General features: G+C 49.6%; 1 protein-coding gene across 4 annotated transcripts in view; it reads left to right on the top strand.

Moving 5' to 3' along the window:
* Positions 1-139: 139 nt before the first annotated feature.
* Positions 140-18,953, top strand: part of SEPTIN8 (septin 8) — a 37,527-nt gene continuing 18,713 nt past the window's right edge. The window contains exons 1-2 of one of the 4 annotated variants that reach the window (XM_072873664.1): positions 140-420; positions 17,453-17,567. In XM_072873664.1, coding sequence (XP_072729765.1) covers positions 391-420; positions 17,453-17,567 — 145 coding nt within the window. In that variant the 5' untranslated portion in view covers positions 140-390. Of the gene's footprint in view, positions 421-6,356; positions 6,604-17,452; positions 17,568-18,953 lie in introns of those variants that run through there. The other 3 variants (XM_072873662.1, XM_072873663.1, XM_072873661.1) reach the window with 3 other exon arrangements.

Below are 18,953 nucleotides of genomic sequence, written 5' to 3' on the forward strand. Positions count from 1 at the left end.
CTCCCCCCACCTGCAGCTGACCCCCTGAGGGGAGGTGAGGCCCCGCCGGGGCCCTGCCCCGCCCGCCAGCCCCCTCTCCCCCGGCTCCGCTCCCCCTGCGCGGCTGGAGGCGGGAGGGAGGGGGGCGGGCCGGAGCCCGCCTGCTCCCGGCCCGGCCTCCCGCCTTCCCGGCCGCGGGCGGGGTCGGGCTGCGCGGGGCCGCTCCCGCCCCTTCCCGCCCCCGGCCGGTGCCGGTGCCCGTCCCGCGGTCCCCGGGTCGGGCGGCGCCTGTGGCGGGCGGCGCGGCGGAGGGGAGTTTCCAGGAAGTGGCCATATTGGATCCATTCAGCCGCATCCACCCGCGGCGGGGAGAGCCGCGCTCCCGCCGCCGGAGCCGCGCCAGCCCCGGCCATGGCCGCCACCGACCTGGAGCGCTTCTCGGTGAGCAGCGGAGGGGCCGGCTCCGCTCCCCGCTCCCGTACGCGCGTCTCCTCGGGCAAATAACTTGGTTTTTCTCCCTCGGGGAAGGTGGGGGGGGGGATATGCGGCCGATGGTGGGGCCAGGGCAGCCGGGGGGATGCGCCGGGCGCCGGCCCCTGTGCGCGGCCGCTGCCCCGCCAGCCCCCTGCGTGTCCGCGGCGAGCGGGGTGGCCGGCGGGGCGGGGGTGGGCTTCGGCTGCGAGGGGGTCTTGGGCGAGGGGCGAAGCCGGCGTCCTCGGCGGGGTGCGGGGAGAGCCCTTGCGGGAAGGTCCTGCCTTGCGGCGTGGGCTGGAAGGCTCCGAGGCCTCGGTGCTCGGGCCGGTGCTGAAACCGGTAACGAAAGCCTGCCGTGCCCCTCCTTGGGCGTCCGGGATGCTCACAGAGGGCATCCGAATCCGTGCGGCTGCAGGCGTACGGTACCCCGCAACGAGGGGCGGAAAGAAATGGGGTCAGACCTTCCTAAATAAGAATTGTTTACGAACCACTGGTATCGGAGCGCTCTGAAACAGTGAGTAACTTAACGGTGTGTGTATAATACCGTGAGAGACACGCTGATTCAAACACGGGTAAAGCAAACCCTTGAGGCTAACCGGTCTCTGAGCCCGTGTATGAAGAATGCTGTACAGCAAATATGGAGCGTGACCCGTGCACCGCTGCCTCTCTGCAGCTCGCATGTTGTATAACTGCTATCGGAAGTCAATCTGGCTAAAATCTGTGTCGGCTTAAAACTATTCTTTGTCTAAGGCTTGAATTTGTTGTTGTTGTTGGAAGGCTGCTCCGATTAAATAGCTCGGCAATGCGTCCTTGCAGCCTTTCAGAGCTAAAAACGTTTTTACCGCATTAAATAGCTTCGCTCTCAAAAGTCAAAAATGTCTGGTGTGATATTGCTGAATAAATGGGAACAGCAGTGGTGGTTGTCTGAATTATAGGCATGCCGTCTGAGCACAAACAAGTCCCTGCTACTGTTTTCTCTGTAAACTACTTTTTGCCAAGAATCTCAAACTCTGCTTCATTTCTTTGAATCCTGGCCTAAAAGTTTCCAGCTCAAGAATGAATTTGCAAGACTGTAACTTGCTTAAACCTTGCATAAAGGAAAATTGATTGTGGGCTCTTATTTAAGAAAGCAAATGCTTCTAGACCCTGGGGAGAGGGGATTAAGGTAAAGCCTCAGCAGCAGGGAATGGAAACACCGTAACTGTCTCGCTGCAATTATTTCTGCATTTGTATCATATATAAATACTTCTAATGTTAATTTGGTGTGCCTGCGCAGGTTTTCATAGGTGTAACAGGAACCTAAAATATTGCCTAGCCCGGGAGAAAATTAAACTTAATCTTGCATTCTTTGGTGTGGGTACTTGAATGCTTGGTGTACTTGCGTCAATAGGCTGTCACTTTTATTTAAAAAAAGAAAAGGGAAAAAAAAAAAAGAGTTCCCGAAGGTGCTTGGCTCTCATTTGGGCACCAAAGTGAAATGGCTGGGCTCCAACATGACTGTAGTGCCCAACTCCATTAGGAGAAAATCTGCTTACTTTGCGCAGGGAGCTAGGGTGGGTTTATAGGGATCTGCAGGCCTGGTAGATCCCTCTGCTGATCTTTGTCTTTGGACTAGTTTGCCTTTCGCCTGGAACCATGGATCTGGCAGAAGCGGGAGGGAGAGCAACATCTCGTTCCCATTTGATGCAGGGCAGAGGGCTGTCCCAGCTGCTGTTTCCTTCATCCTCAGCGCATGTCTCAGCTCTGATGCTGTTCCTCCAGCAGTATCATGGAAACCTCATGATGAAGGTGTTCCGAGTTGTTCTTTCTGCAGGGTTTACAGCTTTCGTGGTGCCACTTTATATCACCGTGCCTCAGTTTCCTGAGCATTAAGTCTGGGTGGGAATAGCTCGTTAGTGCCAAGAAGAGGTGATGATAAATTCATTTATTTTTACCAGCTGTTTGTGTCTGCAGTGGGAAGTAGTAATGGTGGGAAAGCCTCTGAAGGAGGTTTTTGATATACAATAGGTCATGCTGTTCAGATTGGTGAAGCTATTTATAAGTGTCCAGCTGACACTGACATCCTGGAATGTAGTGACCCTTAGGTTTGGATAATGTGTTTTCAAAACTCCCCAGATGCATGCTTCCCTTGTACAGTCCTCCAGAATGCCTCTGTCTCCAGCACAATAAAGTTCCCTTGAAGTGCTGCTGTTGGAAATGACCAACAAAAGCAAATGAAAGGAAGCTCGCCCATAGAAAGCTGCCTCTAAGGCAGCAGAATCACACCAGTGGTGCTCAAGACTGCCTTTGTTTTTGTGAATGTAGTGCTTGTGAGAGAGATTGGCTTCAGCCCCTGGAGACTGAAGTTTTCTGCTGATCTGCTGTGAGAATACGGCTCACCGCTGCTGTGTTCAGGGCTTGGTCTGCAGGCATCACTTCTAGACACCCAAGGCCAGTTGCCTTCGTTACAGAGTGGAAAGAAAGCTGATAAAGTTTGGTTTGATCATGAAATTTGTCATCAAAGCTGAGAGCTTCTCCGTTGCCTGCTCTGGCCAGCGTTGAGCTAGCACGTGATGACTGTGTGCTGGAGCAGACACTGGCAGTATTTGCAAGGATGTCTGTATGTTGAGCGGGAAACTGCCCAACCACCACGTGCAAGTGGAAGCCAGAAAGTGTGTGAAATGCAGCAGGGAAATGCAGAAGCTCTGGAGGAAGCTAGAAAAGCTGGAAGGAGAAGTGATGGAGAAGCGACTGGAGATGTGTAGGAGAACAAATGGGATGAGATGCGAGACTGAGACTGTAAGACTGTTTTGCTTTTGAGAAGCTTTTTCAAATCCCCGAATCTGTTGCTTTCTGTCTTTTTAAATAAAACCCATTGACCTCCCAAAATGCTGTCACTTGACAATCTGCATTAACCCATTGCCTGCCTTGGAAGTGCAAAGGCCATTGCTTGGGCTCTGCACTAAGCAGCTGCATGCACGTGAGGAGGAGCAGGTGTCCTCAGCCTTACGGTTGGGCTAAGAATTTAACATTAAGCCGTAAGTTTTGAAAATGTCGTGGCTGATTACTTTGCGTGCGTACTGTGGCTGCATGCACGGACAAGGGATTTGTGAACATCGATGCCCAGTGAAGAGAGCACTGGATGCATGCCTGTAGCTGTGTGGGAGCTCTGGTTGCGGGGTGGCTGTCTACATGCAGTCCTGAGAAGAAGTCCCTTTGTGTTAGTGATTGATAGCTAGGCTTTTACTGGTTGCTTTACTATAAATTAATGCCCCTTAGAAGATCTTGCCAGAAAAAACACCGCTTTATACAGAGGAAAGCTGAACAACATCTTCCTCACTGGAAATGGACAATGTGTTTTTTTTCTTTTTTTTTGTTGCGGTGAGCTGCTGAGCTGTGGGGGGGTCTGGCCAATTTGGCAGCTTCGTGTGATCGTTACCTGTTTACACACCACTGCCTTCTTGTGACCTGCTCCCAACTCTGTGGGAGGAGAGGGACCTTTGAACTGTGCCTGTTCCTGCCACGACTGCCCGGGTTGTGATAAACTTCATGCATTTCTGCTGCTGCTGTTTTCTGTAAGCTCGCGTTTTGTCTTATGGACTGCACAGCCTAAACCCGCTCCTCCGTGTGAAGGGGCCAGTGCTATACCTTAGTCCATGAAAGATGGGCATGAGGAGTGGGCTGAGAACAGCTCTGTGTACCGTGGCTAGGGCAGAGTGGTTGCCAGAAGAATTATCACTGCAGGTCCCAAGCATAGGCTTACATTTTCTTTTCTTCAGACTCTCAAGGAAAACATTTCCATGGCTCAATTCCAGTGGAAAGGGGGGTTTGTTTGGATTTGGACATTCCCCCTGCCCTGTTTTTTGCCCAGCCAGCGGCACCATTTGGAAGTTCCAGAGTTAAATTTCCCTGCCTGTTTTTGTCGTTCAATTATTTTACCTTTAGCCTGGAAAAACTCAAGTGATCCCCCATGCAGTGTGGAACAGAAGTGACAGATTTTTCTCCAAGCTGGTAATGTGCACCAGGAAGCGAGCCCAGCGGGAACAGCCCTTTCCCTCCCTGCCCTGGCCAGCTCTTCTGCCTTTAGCGTACACTTTTTTGGGAAGGAGGGATGGGGAAAATGGTCTTCTGCTGGAGGAGACACGTTGGTGGTTGCCTCTCCGAGCCCCGCGATCCCTCCCTGGGAGGCTCGCCTCTGCTCATACAGGAAGCCGGCTCTGACTGTTTCAACCGCAGGACCAATTAGCTCAACCACAGTCCATCGCAGTCACACACTTATTTTCAATGTATGTGCTGGGAACAAATGTTACCCAGAAAAAGATTTTTTGGGGTGGGTTGGTTTTTTTTTTTCCCACTTCCCCCCTGCGGTGCTGTTGCTGTTGGTGAATCTGGAGTGTCTCTTCCTCTTGCAGCAGAGATGCAACATGTTGTTCTGCGTGGGAGCTCCAGAGCTGCTCTTAACCGCTCGTAATCGCAGCAAGCGCCGAGGCAGTGGGTGGAAGGACGTGAGCTGGCGAATGCTGAAGCCATGTGTGCCCTCTGCATCAGCAAAACAAATGAAAGCCTGAAGAATAACTCTCTTTCAGGAGGCCGGCATGGTGTCAGGGCTCGGTGTCAGTGTTGTGGTGGCAGCTGTCAGCCAGTCTCCAGCGTTGCTGGAAGGCCAAAAGCTCCCTAAATATTATCTTCTGTAGCAGAACACCAGTGCTGTCGCCAGCTGCGGGGAGAGACGCAGCCCTGTCTCCGAGTGCCCCCGCTGTCCCCAGCCCGGTCGTCTCGAGGCATCACCGTGCAAACGAAGTGCTCTGGGGACTGGGCTGTTTGTCTGTCTGCGGGAGTGACGGTCGTGCTTGTCTCCTTTCCTTCTCGTGCTTGTTTGGCTCGGAGGTTGGGAGGGGAAGAAATGGCATGATGCTGAATTGGCTTTTCCTGGGTTGTGCAATTAAGAGGAGGCATTTGGGAGGCCATGGGACTGAGGGAGACGTGCAGGGCGTGGGCACGCTGTTTCCACCCCACCTGTATGGGTTAGGGGCACATCTACATGTTTAACTTTGATTATTCAGAGCGTGTCCTGGGCACATTTCAGGCTTTGGATGGGAAAAGCTGCCCTGCTTGTTTCAGATTAGCTGTAACCCTTAGAAAGTATGTTGTCCTGTCCCATATTTGTGTTTGGATGAGGTGGGGCCTGTGCACAGCCTGCTTGTTTCTCCCCTTCCCCACATCTGTGTAGCTGCAGCGAGCTCTGGGTTTATACCTGAAGCTTTGCATTTGTATTCATGTATTGTAAAAGTGTCAGATGGGTAGGAGAGCCCATCTCTGCTGCCAGAGCAGCTCAAGTGGGGAAAAAAAATCCTGCAGGTACTGCTTCTCCTCAGTCCCAGCCATGTGCTTTCCTTCCAGAGCCTCTTCTCTGGCACAAGCAGCCCTGCTCGCCTCCGACTTGTGACATTTGGGTGCGAAAGGTGGAGCCAGACAGGGAGTTGGCACCCTCCAAAATGGGGTGACAGTGGAGATTTTCAGAGGGCTGGGGGAGAACAGTGTTAGTGAGAACCACAGGCTTCTCAGATACATCCCTAGTCACTGGTCTCGGCTTGCGGGCTGACCAGGGCCCGTGGGGTCAGCGTTGTGGAGGCACCACTTTGTTTAGATGTTCAAATTCCTTTGTGAAGCCAAAAAGCGTCCGTCTCCCACACACATGAAATTCCAGAGATGTCAGACAGCTAGAGAGAGGTTCCCATGCAGCACCCTGCCTCCGGGCTCTGGCCCTCTCTGGCTTACGCAGCCTCAAAACCAGATCGTCGCAGGGAGCTGCGGAGCGAGAGAGCCTGTGCTGGATTTCCATCGAGGGAGTTGAGGCTGCTCCCATCCTCTCCTCGCTGCTGCATGAGGTGCTGTGATGAGTCTGTGCCACCGCTGCATTACGTGTGCAAGGAAGCATGCGGGGAATGCATCCGGAGTGCTCCACAGGCAATGAGCGTTTCGGCTGGCTCTTGTTGTAACAGAGAGGCAGGACACATCCCTCAGCTTCTGCTCGGCTGAGTTCATGTCTGCCTGCAAAGGACTGTACAGGCATGTCTTCAACTGCGGGCTGGCATGAAGCATGTTCCCAGAGCTTGTGTTGTTCACGCTGGAAAATCAAACCTTCCTGCGGCAGCAGCCGAGGTTGCTCAGGTCGGTTGCTGGGAGAGGAGACTGAGCGTGCAGCGTTAAATAGCGTATATATTCTTGCAGGTGCCCGGGACAGCACTGCGATCGCAGGGCAGCTCGGGTCAGAGGGACATTGCTGGGTGTCTCATCCAGACCCTGCTTCCAGCAGGCTGCTCCGGGCCTTGGATCCTAATCCAAGTTGATCTGGCTTTCAGCTCTGCCACAGTAAAAAGGTTGCCTGAAAAAGGGCTGCCAGAGCTGGCCTCCCAGGAACGCTCTCCTTCCCCTGTCTTCTGCAGCAAAGATGTTTCCAGCTCATATTGGTGAATATAGATTTATTCTGTAGTTTCATACAGAATGAACGGCTCTTTCGGCTTATCTTTTTGCTATACGCTTACTTCAGATAGAGGTTTTCTTTTCTTTTTCTGTTGCCTCGAGTCTTCAGATTAAAGGTATTCTGTGCTAATACACTTTGAGGCTTTCTGGAGGTATGTGTTAATAGGATATATAGCAGTCAGCTTATTAGCATGATGACTCTGGTTTAGCTCTTGGAGCTGGGTGGCTGTGGTATGTAAAACTTCTCTTTCTGGTGTCTTCCAGGCAGTATCACAAGGAGACTTGTCCCGTAGCTGGAAGTGCTGTTTGTGGAGATGCTGCGAGATGATTGCATAAGGCAAACTGGGAAAAAGCATAATGGTGACCAAAACTCTTGGGTTCCCATTATATCTCTGTTCCCTTGTCTAAAAATAAACTGAATAATAGTATTTATTGTAATCGGGCAATAAATTCTGGAAACGTATGTGGGAATTAGCTATGTTTATTTTAAGTGGTAACTAAACAGATAGTCTTGGTGGCTGATATCCAGCATGGCTTGTTCGGCATGATGAGGATCCAGATCCTTTTTCATTCTTCAACGTTTCTTGTAAACTGCCCCAAGCCTGTTCTCTGCCACTCCTTAGGGGTAGGTGCTCAGTTTCTCTCTTGGCTTTGTCCCATGGCCATGCGTATTTGCCAGGTGTCTCCTCCTCTTCCTCCTGGTAGGATGGTGGGGAAGGGAAGAGGTCCTGCTGGTCAGATCAGTTGAGTGCAAGCTGGGAATGCATCTGCTGCCTTGGGTGAACTTGGGAAAGGCTCTTACTAGCTAAGGTGATAAGATTAGTCTCTTGTCAGGGTTAATTGTGAAATTCTGTTAAATTAAAAGCCTCAGCACTTTCTGAATAAATAATTTTGAAAAGAAACAAACTGGGGTAGTCTGGTGTGTTCTTGTTGGTCTATATTTTGGGTTCTTTTTAAACAGGCTGAAGGAAAAGTTACGTTTGTGTTTTGGACTTTGTTTTCTTGGTTTTGAATAGCTCATGGGGGATGGAATTCTCAGGCTGACGAAAAGCTGAACTTTCTCATCCTTTAAGGTCATTTTGGAGGAAATGTCTCTCATTTTTGGTTCCATAGTTTTCTGTTTTAACCAACTTTCCTTATTCTCAGAGGCAACATTCATGGTTGCAAAACATTGTGTGCATAATGCCCGGCAAATCTTGTTTTGCTCCTTTGTAAACTCTCATCCAGGGCTTGTGATTGGGACAAAATGCATGTTTAATCCTTTCTTAATTAAGAAAGACCTAATTAATTAGGCTTCATAAATGTTATAGGGAAATAGCTAAGTAACAGCTTAAGAAAAGGAAGCGTGTGGGAATTTTGCTTTTAGTTTAAAAAGTCAGAGGAATTTAAGCCAGAAACAGTCAGTTTGTTTGCAGAAAATTAAAACTGATGTTGCATTCACAGGTTGTGAATGAATGTATCATCTTGGATGTATGTTGTATAAGAAAAGATGAGAAGCTTTACTCTCCCTTCAAACTTAGCTCAAAGTCAGCAAAACCTGATGTTTTAAGCCTGTGCCAATTCATTTGATTCTGTAGATGTGTGTAGGATTTTTATTTTATGTTTTGTGGTTTGGGGGTTTGTTTTGTTTTTAAAGGAGGAAAGGCTGCTGAGACTGAAGCAAAGCTGAAGGCAGTGCCTGCAGTTCAGCTGTTTGCTCGCAAATGTTGAAGTGAGCAGGCTGGTGCAGAAGGGGACTATGTCGAGTGTGCAGATCCTGCTCCTGGCTGGGAGATCCCTGATCCTGGCTGGATCCTGCTGCTGGGAGCGCTCGGCGTCCGGCATATTGCTGGGCTATCAGTACACAAGGTGTGCCGCAGGAATCAAAACACCACTTTGGCACCAGTAGCTTGGATACAGGAAAGGAGTTAAGGAGTTTGCCTAAGGAGTTCCTCCCTCAAAAGGAGTTTTGCTTTCTCACTTGAATCCCTGTCCACCTTCTTATGGGTAGGTGACCACAGTGCATGTTCAGCACACTGGATTTTTACAGGTGTGCGGCACAGTGTTTTCTTCCCCGAGACTAGCCTGAGGCATATGGGATGTTGTGAAACACTGATACTGGACCAGTGATTTTTTTTTTTTTAAATTTCTGTTTTTACAAGATGCTGAGCATCGCTCTTTGCAATGCCCTCGCTGGTCTGAGGGTTTATGAACAGCTCTTAAGAATGGGTCCAAAAGCTTTCAAGAAAGGCATCACTTCAGGCAACATAACCTTTAGTTAGCCCTAAAGGGGGGAATCTCAGCTTTTGAGTCGCCTTGCCTCTGTAATGTAGAGTGGCTTTCATTTTTATTTGGCCTGTCTTGGCGGTGACTCCATATCTGGTTTCTTCAGTGATGTTTTTGCCTGCCTGGAGTGCAGCTGGGAGCCGGGAGGGATATGAATAAAGGCTTGAGTGTCTGGGAAAATTCTTGGCATTCTTAGGAGAGCGGTTTAAAGGGGGGCTGGGAATTGTGTTTTGTTTTTTTTTTTTTAGTGTGAGGTTTTTATTGGGGGAGACTGCAGTGTGGGCTGGGAGTTGTGAGCATGAAGCAACTGGAGATGACTGGCTGAAACGGTGTCGTGTACACGGAGGGATGGATGGCGGAGGGATGGATGGCTCAGCCGTGGCTGTGCTCCGGTGCGCTGTCCCTTGGAAAGAGAAGGCAGTGAAGGCCACTGGGGCTTTGCCCTGCCATTGCTGGAAGGAAGAGCAGTGTTACAGTTTACAGTTCTTTAGTGAAGGCAGAGTTCCTCACGCTGTCTGAGATGTGTCCTGTTTGACTGGCCACGCACCACTACCAGGGTGGACCGGAGTGAGAGGCAGCAGAGAAGCTGAAGCACAGCAGGTTGCTATTGTAAGACAAGTGGTGAATCAGTATAAACCCCACATCTAAAATTATCTCTGTAGGGTTTGGTTTTTTTCTTCCTTTCTTCTTCCCCCAGCCTGTTATTAAGTGCTCCACAATGGGGATCTGGAATTTTGAGCACATGCTTAAGATTAACTGAAAACCTTCAGAGTTGCATATGCGCTTGCATTTTGCAAATCTGCTTGAGATTAGATGGCATTTAGGTGCGACAATTTTAGCCTAAGAGGTGCTGAGATCTCCACTGGCCAGCCCCAGCTGAAAGCATGCTTCCTTTCATCTCCAGTGCCAAAGGCACTCATGGGGTCACGCTTACTGTGCCTAAGCCCTCTGTCAAGACTTACTACGCTCAGCGTCCTCTGACTGTTGTTAGACAAGCTCAAATCTGCTCTCATTACCTCTCTTGGGCCATCTCTTTCTGCTTAGTAGACTGCAAAGTGCAAGCTCATTCATGGATGCTGTAATACATCTAATAGTCCTTAGCCTGGGAGTACAGGAAAGATAATATTTTGATGTGTGATAGTGTCTGTTTTGAATGTTGCTAGCACCATAGAGGTGCTTTTCAAACGTCAGGTGTGGTGTTGCTGTTACTACCCCTCAGCTGCTGAGCTTGGCAAAAGAAATGTTTTCTTCATGGAAACCTGAGTCTGTACGTGCTGCTGTTTCTTTGCAAATGTCAAGTGGCATTTGTTGAGCCAGTATTCCGAGATGGGGTAGGATCTCCGGAGAGGTGATTTGCCAGTTTTTTCTGCGTTGATCCAGAAACTGGGCCAAGCCCTAGGGAGTGCCTGCTTGGACAAAGAAGCTGAATTTGGCTTCCGACACTGTTTGCCCAAAGGTCTCTAGGCAAGTACTCAACTGCTCCATGACTCGGTTTACTTGTGAAATGACGATAAAACTATCAGCACCTCTGTAACGAATCTTGCAGGGAGGGGTGTTTGGGAGACATCCCCTCGACAGCACACAGTTGTGGGGTTGGGGTAGGGACCTTGCGTGTGCTGGACCCTGAAGCGGACCTCTCTGTTCCGTGGGTTTGTGGGCAGTTCGACTTGCCCTGCCCGGTCTGAGAGGGGCCAGGCAATGCTCGGGGAGCCAGCGTGCATGAGCCTGTACGTGGGACCAGCTTGCTCTGCTTGGATTTAATAAACAGCCACATCTCACTCAGTCCTTTCTCTGCTCAGTTGCAAATGAGACTCCCTGCATCAGGACCGAATAATTTCCTGATTCCATGCATTTCCATTCAGGAGACAAGGGAATAGCATCCTGCAAACCCCACTGGTATACGTATTAATCTCTGTTGCATGCGCGGTGGTGGTGGTGGATTGTGGACGGGGAATCAAGACGGTGAAGTCACTGCTTTGTGACTAACAGCAGTCCCCAGCTGTGCTGGGTGCTGAGCCGGCCCCTGCAGAGTGATGACCGCTCCGTCCCGCCACGGGAGCACTGCCAAAGGTGCCACAGCCGTGCGGATCGGGGCCCGCAGGAGCTTTCCCTGCTCTTCCTCTTGCTGGTCTCTGAGTCACGCTGATCGGGGAGCTGCAATCTGTCTGCTAGCGCTGTTTTATCTTTCTGTTTTGATTTGATTGTAAATTGGAAGGGAGAGGATCTGGCTGTGCTCTGCACTTTGCAGGGTGCCTGGCACGCTGATCCATGACTCCACGTCTGCGTGCGCTACTGCAGTGCGAAACGATGCGCCCGTGGGTATATCCAGTGCTATAGAGCTACTGCAAGGCATTGGTGTGAAGGTAACAGACCAGACCCAGGTTGGAGGGGGACCCATGCTGCAAAGTCCTGGAGGATTTGGTATTATTTAAGGTCAAACTGTCATCCAGGATTGAGGAATTTATAAACAAAAGCGTGCCTCGGTAATGGGAATTGAAGCACTAAGGAGAAGTGCTGTGCAGATGTTGTGTTGTTGCCTCTTGCTATTTTATAAGTGTGTGTGTAAAACATACATGGAAAAAGCCCGGGAAGAGAGGGACCTGAAACACCGCTGCCTGTGAGGTCTTGGAACAAGAAAGCCGTGCCTCTCCCCTGCGTGCGGCGTTGGCGTTTGGGGAGCTGCAGCCTGGGCACAGCTCAGGGAGACCCCGGGTCGGTGGTGCGAAGCCTACAGAGGGGCTGGAGGGAGCATTCGGGAGCAGCAGATATCCTTGGGTCATTGCTCAAGGGTAAGGCCTGTTCATTTAGCAGAAAGAAGAAAGGACTGAGCTTCCCCTCCTTTTTCCCCTGTAAGCCTTTGCTGTTTTGCCTTGGAAAATGTCAGCTGTTCATCTCGCTCATGTTTTGTTGGGCTGTAGGAATGGGAAAAGGCACCTTAGATACAGAAAAGTGCTGTGCTGTCCCTCAGGGTATAAAACCAGGAGTCTTTGCTCAAGTCATGGTTTAGCTGATAAACATCTAAACCATGTGATTTTTGGTTTTTGCTCTTGGTTTTACAGGGCACGCTCACAAGTTGCTTGTACACTGATGAGTCTGCTGTAGCGCCCAAGATTTACATTACAACTCCATCATGCCAAGTTCTTAAAAAAAAAAACCCAAAACATCCCCACCATTTATGATTGTGGCATTCAATTACGCTTTTGTTTACCCATATGCTTTCACCTGCTTCACTCAGGAAAACAAAACTGAGGGTTGTCTCAAGCAGAAAACACAAGCATATGTCACCAAAGAGCATTTCTTGTTGAGATTAATTCAAAGATTGTACTTCTCAATATCTTTTTTCTTTTTTTTTATTTTTTATTTTTTTATTTTTTAACCAACTGATGTCAGAATGGTCTTTTATATCCAAGTTCCAGGCTGTTCATACTGCTCCTGGTGTGACAGCAAGGAGAACAGGGGCAGCACATCTAAAAGCAGAGTGAGCTGCTCCGCTCTGCACCGGGAGCCCCAGCTGGGAAAACTGTGCAGTTGAGGGGCAGCTGAATGTGGAGCTGAACTTCTTGCTGCTGACATCCCCCATGGGTTGCGCAGGCAGTGATAAAGCCACTTTTCCTGGGAGAAGTTGCTGAAAAATGTAGTGACGCAAAGTGAAACTGATGCTAATTTGGAGGTGAAGCATGAAGAGACTGGAAGAAGAGAAACTGTGATCAGATTTTTATTTTTTAAAGGATCGTAGGCACGCTGGTTGATGCTGTAGCCTGTGCCACTTCTCCTCACAGGTTTCTTTAATCCCTCTGTCTACTAGGAAGAGCCTAATTAATATGTGAATACTGTGTTGACCCTCTTATAGGGATCTGGATTTGGTCTCGCTGATTGTGTTTCTGTGCCTTTTCTTGTCTCGCTTGCAATAAAGGGCCAAATAACATATAATCTTCTACGGATGTGGTTTGTGGCCAGCTGCCCGCAGCGTTGCTGCCCGTGCCTGCTTCCTCCCAGCCCCGTGGTCCCGCTGTACGGCACGGTTGTGGGACCCTGCTGTGGATGGGCTTAGGAAGCTGATGTGGGTTTGAAGTGCTGTTTTCGGTTCCCTGGGCAGCTTCGTGCTGGTGTGGCCACAGGAATGGGCCAGCGAGCCGTCGTGCATCCCAAGTGCATCCCCAGCCTCCAGCGGAGTGTGGCTGGGAGCCGGGGTGGCTGGTGCCTTACAGCAGGTTTGAAGCGCTATGTTTGGAGGTTTCTTTCCAGTTCTTGTGGTGCTTGGCTAAGTGTGGCCATCTGTGCTACCAAGGGCATGTCTATCTTTTTGCTGTGTGCCGGGAGAAGGGTCCTGTGACGTAGCTGTCGAAGCAGAGCCAAAGATTGATTTCTCTCTGGGATGGCTGTTGTTCCTGTGGCCGTGCCCCCAGATGCCATTTGTGCGCCTGTTGCCTTGACGGGCTCTGCTTCTCGGCCCGGCCGGAGCATCTGTGAAAATGTTTGAAGGACTTTGGATTAATAAATTCTGCTCTGACCTTCTGACGACTCTTTTGCTTCCCACCAAATTCCAGATTCAAAATACAAATTATCCCCTTGTCTCTCTGCTTCAAGCCCCGAAGATCAGCTCAAGGCACAGAAGATCTTCAAAGAGCATGTTCAAAGGCTCCAAGTAAAACCCTGGTAGCTGCCCATCATAGGATGCCATTAGTGACCCAAGAAGTGATATTCAGGGCTGCAGTGGCTGTTTGTGGTGGGAGTTTGCGCTCAGAGCCATCACAAACTCTTAATTATAATGTTGCAAAAGGACTGATGGAGAGTTACCTCTCCAGGCCGTGAGATGAGGAACCTAATTCTCATCGGGTGCTGCGGCGGGTTGGGAGTGTTGCAGACACCAGTGCAACTGGAAAGGGCAGGGCTGTGTTTCTGCCTGGCTTTCGCCGTGGCCGATCCCGTCCGGCTCTGCCACGTAACCTGCCTGCTCCTGTCCTGCAGGCCAGTCGCATCGCTGGCACCAAACCAACCTGAAATTCTTAGCTTTTGTTTAAAACAAAAACAACAAAAAAGCCCCACGTTGCTGCATGACTGCTGCCCTCATTTATTGCAGCATTTATATTCTGGATTGATTATTTATGCTGAGCACTGCAGGCTGGCTCCTTCTGCTGGAAAGAATTCAATTTTGAGTGTGACCTTGTTGTCTTTACTAGCAGGTGAACCATGTCAAGCTGTCCTTGAGCTAGCCTGGGCGAGCGGGAGCTGGCCAGAAGGGTTAGTCATTCGGGGTGAGACTCGCAAATGAGTTGCAGGAAGGAGTGCCGGTGGTTGCTCATCGGCGTGGTGGGTCGGTTCCTCTCCAGGGCAGGTCAACGCACCAAACAACACAAGTGAGCAGAAAAATTGGTTGTATTTGCAAGGCTGTCAAGGTTGTAAGCTCGATGGATTGGAGGGAAAGAATAAAATCAGAGAACTTTTTTTTTCTTTCTTTTTTTAGTCTTATTACTTTCCAGCAGTTGTTGCTGTTGTTTTGTCCTAACAGCAACAATAGCAAAATCCCTTTGGAGGCTGAATGACAGCTGAAGGCACTGCAAGCACAGCAAATGGTTTTCTGCTTTGGTATCAGCAGCGTCTTGGACTTGAACCAGATTATTATCGCTGCTTACAGAAATAAAAGGAAACTGCGCATTTCAAGGTCACTGACAAAAATATTTCACTGAAGCTTGGCTCGTGGATTTAGCAGCTTGAAGAGATGGCGAGCAGTTTTGAGTAAGCGTATTCTCGTCCTGTAGCGAACAGCAACCAAACACCAAAAAAAGAAGAGAAAAAGAAAGCCCTGTGCGAACACATTTGGGTTTCCTCCGGCCGAAGCATGACTGAGTTCTCAATGCAGCCTTGCCTAGCTGGAGCCTATTTTAAAATGCAGCCTTGCCGAGCTGGAGCCTATTTTAAAATCCCGAGCAGCGATGCTGCCTGTTGCCTGGAAACCTCCTCCCAGCCTCGGGCACTCTCAGCCTAATCATAGCCATCGGCAGCCTGTATTTATTTCCCATCCAAAATGTTATCCCAGGCTTCTGGTTTGTGTTTTTGTTTGCTTGGTTTTGTTTATTCTTTAAAATGAAAAGACACAAAGCGTAACCATCAAACTCGGTGACTTTCTGTGGGAACGGCTTGCTTGGCTGTCACTGCATTGCAGTGGTGGGAACTGGCATTTTGAGCTCTGTAAGGTGGTGGCTCGGAGGGGGAGAGGAGATGTGGGGGCTGAGAGCCCCAGGAAGCCCCCCGAGCTCTGCCAAGGCTGGGTCTCAGCCATGCAGTGGCTTCCTGCACCTTGTGAGTCTCCTCAAGAGGGGGAAAAACAAAAAACCCCAAACCTAAACAACTCTGAGCCCTTTCCCAGCACCCATGTGTCCAAGCTCCGCTTCCCGGTGCGGTTGCACCGTCCCGTGCCGGATCTGCAGTGCAGTGCTGGGCTGCCCGGATCAGCACGGACTCGCTTTTCTCTCTGTATGCTGGGGAATTGTCCTGCAGTTGGGGTCTGTCCCTGCAGAGGTGTTAGTCTGAGCTTTAGCAGCTCGGTGGGGTGACAGATGAATGGAAGAAAGTTTAACTTGGAGGTTTCCCTGTCTTAGGGGCCCTTTTTAATTAATCTAAACTCTTGGCCACCTTAAAACCTTAATTGATGCCGTCTCTCCCACAGGAAAACTTTAAATGATTGCTATTTCCGCTTAGTTAGTGAGCGCGATCGATCCTGATGGGATGAAAAAGAATTGATCGCAGGAGCCCAGCTACGGTTTGGTTGTGTTTCTGTCCGAGGAGTCCCTTGGGAGAGCGCTGGGCTGAAATCATCTGAAAGGTGGTAACAAATGCTAAGCAGGACAGCCAGAAGGTTTGTACGGGAGGCACAGGAGCTGCTTCAGCTGTTCACAAGTTGTTCTTGTGATTTAAATGGTTTATTTTACAAAGCTGAGAGTATTTGTTCTATCAAAGGCAGAACTAAAGGAGGCTTTGACTCGAGATGCAGTTGAACAAAGGTTGGTGTTTTGTTTAGCAGTCTTATTGCAGGCATAGAGCAATACGCAAGGCTTATCACGTCATTTCTTTTATTTTCCTCTTGAGTTAACTTAAAGTTTGACAGCCAGCTTAGGCTCTTCTCAGGGTACGCTCTTGTCTCGCAGTCTTTGTGTTGGGACATTAAGTCCGAATTGTCAGGGACAGACCGAAGACCCAGAGCCAGGCAAAGGGCAGACACTTTCTCCATCCCCATCTTCCACTGTGTGCTGGTGATTAAGGAAAACAGAGTCATTTACCAAAGGAACCATGAGGGTGAATGAATCGTGCTCTGAAATCATGTATCCTTGCTTCTCCGTGGAAGGATAAGAGTGCTTGAGGGGCTGCAGGGGCCGTGGTCTGGTCCCTGGGTTCGGACGACATTGTTCAGTTGTGTAGAGAGGTGGCAACATCTGGTGAAATATTTGTACAAATCCAAACTCTACTGTTCTTAATCACTAGAAACAGAAATGACCCCTCTGTTGAATCAGCTTTTCTGGAATTATAGCTGACCTGGTCTGCCTTTCTATATAACGCAGGGCACAGACCTGTTGTCTCCTTGCATCTTTATTGTCTTAGTTTCTAAGCAAAGCTTCCTACAGGTGATCACCTTTGTCTTCCTCTGAGGGAGGGAGGAAACAGAAGGAAGAACAAAGTGCATATGGGGGAGGCAGGAACAGGAACAGCAGAGAAATGGTGGAAAACTCTGTGGTCACAGATGGTAAAGCAAGAGGATTCCTCACCCTGCCTGTGCCACCAGCACCCCTGGATGCGTGAGCGAACAAAACCACGCTGCTTATGGCAATAGCAAAGGGAAAAAGATCAAGTACTCAGGGGAAAATGCAGAGTCTGTCGAGCTGAATTCAGTGCTGGAGGGTTTAAGAAAATAAAAAAGAATGAGGAGAAATGAGTGCTAAAACACATGGTTGTGGGTTTTCCTTTGCTAATCTCTCCCAGCTGCATGTAGTTGGAGCTCATGCTCGTGTTTTCTTTTCTTTGTAGCCTGGTAGCTTAGTTCTCCCAATTCCCCATTAAGATCAGTATTTTTCCCTCTCTTTTCTGTTGTTGGTGGCTGTCGGAGGGTTTGAGCTGTGGCGAGCCAAAACGCAAGCACTTGTGGGCAGTGTTAGGGGTTGTGTCGGTGGCTCTGCAGTGCCTGGGAGGGTGGTTATCTCTTGGGCTTGGTGGTTCCTCTCGTGTCTCTGACTTGCCTTCTCAGTGCAGCTCTGCTAATCTGGTTTCTTCTCCCTACCAGAATGAAGAGAAGAGGAACCTTTCCCTGGGGGGCCATGTCGGCTTCGACAGTCTCCCCGATCAGCTGGTCAGCAAGTCTGTCACGCAAGGCTTCAGCTTCAACATCCTCTGTGTGGGTGAGCACGGTCCTCTGCAAACAGACGTGGGCTGAGCTGGCAGCGCGGTCAGGTTGGGACCAGGATTTCTTGCATGTCCTGCTGCGCCCCAGGCCTTGGCAGTGACTTTAAGCAATTCAGAAATGCCTAACTCTGTTTAAAAAATGCATACTAATTTCAATGAACCTGAGCTCTCTAGAGCTTGATGCTTGAGTTGTGGCTTTCACAAGTGACTGTTGGATGCTTATTGCCCAAAATGAGAGTTTTGGGAAAGGCTTTAATATATCAACTTTCTGCCTTCAGCAAGGGGGAAAGGAAGGAAAGGAAAGCTCACCTGCGTTGAGCTGAGCTGCAGGGAAGTCCACGTGGCTGAGCCTCGTGGGTCAAACCAGAAGAATTTCCATAATCAGCGAGGTGTTGCTCATCTCCTCCGCTGCAATAGCTTTGCAATAGGAAGGATTAAGGGAAAACTGTATGTGGTGAGTTAAATGTTTCCCTTTGCAAACTGGGGTGGCTGGCATGAGCAGCTTCTCAGTGAATACGGTGTCCAGGTAGATGCAGTCAGAGGCACCATGTGTTAGCTGAGAGCTGCTGGTGATAACCTGGCCATTTCTGAGTGTAAGCCTGCACCCCAAAGCTAGGGGTAAGAGGTTTGTATCTGAGCTGTGCCTGGTTGATCCTTTCCCAGGATGAGTCAAAGGGCTTGAAGCATGACCATCTCTGTGCTAGGAAGGGAGAGGGAGTGTTCCTGTTTTTATGGATTGTAAAGTATTTGCCTTGAAGATTGTGAGCGGGTGCGAGAGGCTGACTTCAAAATAATCTCCTTATATTCTTGTTTTTCTATTTTTGGTATTGACGTGATCTAGCAGGCGATGCTGGCTGGAGTACTAGAAACCAATTCCTTCCAGTGATGAGATGAGCATTATTTTTACTTTGGATGGTTCTTGTATTGTGTATGAGGTCTGAAGTATTGTAACCTGCTAGACCAGCAGAAATACATGCAGAGACAGCAGCTCCCTGCCTGCCCCTCAATCTGCCCGAAGAGAACAAGGCTCTGTATAGACTGTACAGTGAAACCCTGACAACTTGCACAAGGTGCTTGTGCCATACTTAAGACACTCCTGCGAATCCAAAGCACAAGTAAAAAGCATGGCTGAATTCACAGTTGACCTTCATAGACTTGCTCCTTAGCAGAAGGGTGACTGCAGCAGAGGGCAGTATGTTTTTAGTTAGTGTCGTTCTTGGGGACACCAGAGTGGATACTCCTGCATCTCATCTGGCCATACCATTTGTGACCCACTGGAAAAAATTACTGGTTTTTTTTTTTGGACAAGAGAAAAAAAAAAAACCCTGTACCCCTGTTTGCCAGCTCCCAACTGTGCCCACAACTGAACAGGAGAATGTGGC

This window comes from Ciconia boyciana, chromosome 9 (assembly GCF_034638445.1).
Source record: "Ciconia boyciana chromosome 9, ASM3463844v1, whole genome shotgun sequence".
Lineage (NCBI taxonomy): Eukaryota > Metazoa > Chordata > Aves > Ciconiiformes > Ciconiidae > Ciconia > Ciconia boyciana.